Source organism: Athene cunicularia (assembly GCF_003259725.1).
Source record: "Athene cunicularia isolate RWA chromosome Z unlocalized genomic scaffold, athCun1 chrZ_part1, whole genome shotgun sequence".
NCBI classification, from domain to species: Eukaryota; Metazoa; Chordata; class Aves; order Strigiformes; family Strigidae; genus Athene; species Athene cunicularia.
The window spans coordinates 34268198-34269620 of NW_020799142.1; the positions used below are offsets into that span (position 1 = coordinate 34268198).

Genomic DNA, 1423 nt, shown 5'->3' on the forward strand with positions numbered 1-1423 from the left:
ATCATGTATTGCTTCTATGCTAGTGCCTCTAAGTGGCAGAATTTCAGACCTGCTTACGTGTGTAGGTGAGTGCGTAAGAGAGAGATTTGTTTCAAGGCTAGTGCTTTTGGTTTTCTAGTCTCTTTTGGTGTGGTTCAGTTACTTTATTGGCATATTGGATAAGTTTCAAGATTACTGCCAATGTATGAAGTAGACAGTATAAGGCTTTATGCTGTTCTGTTTGGATCTCTGATGCATACACCCTCCTGAAGTAATTGCAGCATTACTGTATTGCTCCACTGTTCTAGAATTCTACCTTTAAAAATATTTTCTAGATCTTTAAAGAAGAACAGCTGAGTTTTCTGTGTCTAGTTAGCTGCCAAGAGACTCCTAATTCCCTTAACATCTCCCACAGATGTACTCTAAAAAGCCAAAATACATTATTTAGAGCCTTATAGTTGGATGGAAGACACTACACATAACATCAAGTACTTCTTTCTCTATGTTAATAAGTATTAACTTACCAAGAATACTCAAGACACATATAAATTCTTCTAAAATTTATCTCAGAAATATTTTGCTTGCACGTCTCATCTGATCAATATATTTGCTTAATCCTTTGTGTAACTGAGAGAGAATGTACCTTTCCCAGTGAATATGTAAGGTTTTATTTTCATCCATGCTGAAGGAGATGTGTCCCATTTAAAAAAAAAAAGAACTTAATCTCTCCTGAATGACTTCAAGATCATCCTCTCTTCTTTAGTAGGCTCTGAACCTACTTACTCTTAAATGGCTCATATTCACAGATTAGGTAAGAGGAACAGAAGGGATGTCAGAGACAAATGGATACGAAAAAGGTAGAACAAAACGCAAGGGTGGAAAGAAACTGAAAAAACCCACTCCTGATAATTATTTTCTTCTGGAATGAAGCTGTAAGACAGAGTGATAGATGGTATTTAAGAATGAAAAAGGAAGTTCTGTTGGTTCGGTCAGAGATTTAACAAGGGCACACTCTGGTGAGGCGGACTGCTGCTCCAGTCATAAAAAGGTAACACCTGCCCCTGCTCTGTGATGCTGCACACTGACAAAAAACCGTCCTTATTTCTCACCTTTATAAATCTGACCCTCCCTGCAGCAGTGTCCGGATCACTAACCAACTCTCACCACTGTCAGCTCGCATAATCGAGGGTGTCACCAAAGGCTGCCTTCACTCACTTCCATGGAAGAAGGTTGGTCTCATGCCGTGAGAAACGGTGTCGGCTTTTTGCGCAGGACTTCCGACTACTCTAAAAATGAACAGAGCCTGTGTAAGTGGAATCTTTGCTCAGGAAATATTACTGAGGGAAAAGAACAGGTTATTTAGCGTTCCAACACGCTGCAGACTGTTACTGGCCTGCAGCGTGCGAGAGGCCGCAGTGAGGAGCGCGCAGGGCGGCCGGAGGGT

The 1423-nt window shown here is 41.0% G+C and overlaps 1 protein-coding gene across 2 annotated transcripts in view; it reads left to right on the top strand.

Moving 5' to 3' along the window:
* Nucleotides 1-1183: 1183 nt before the first annotated feature.
* LMAN1 (lectin, mannose binding 1) overlaps nt 1184-1423 on the top strand; it is a 26116-nt gene continuing 25876 nt past the window's right edge. For both annotated transcript variants that reach the window (XM_026865904.1, XM_026865905.1), the window contains exon 1: nt 1184-1208. In XM_026865904.1, coding sequence (XP_026721705.1) covers nt 1199-1208 — 10 coding nt within the window. In that variant the 5' untranslated portion in view covers nt 1184-1198. The remainder of the gene's footprint in view (nt 1209-1423) is intronic.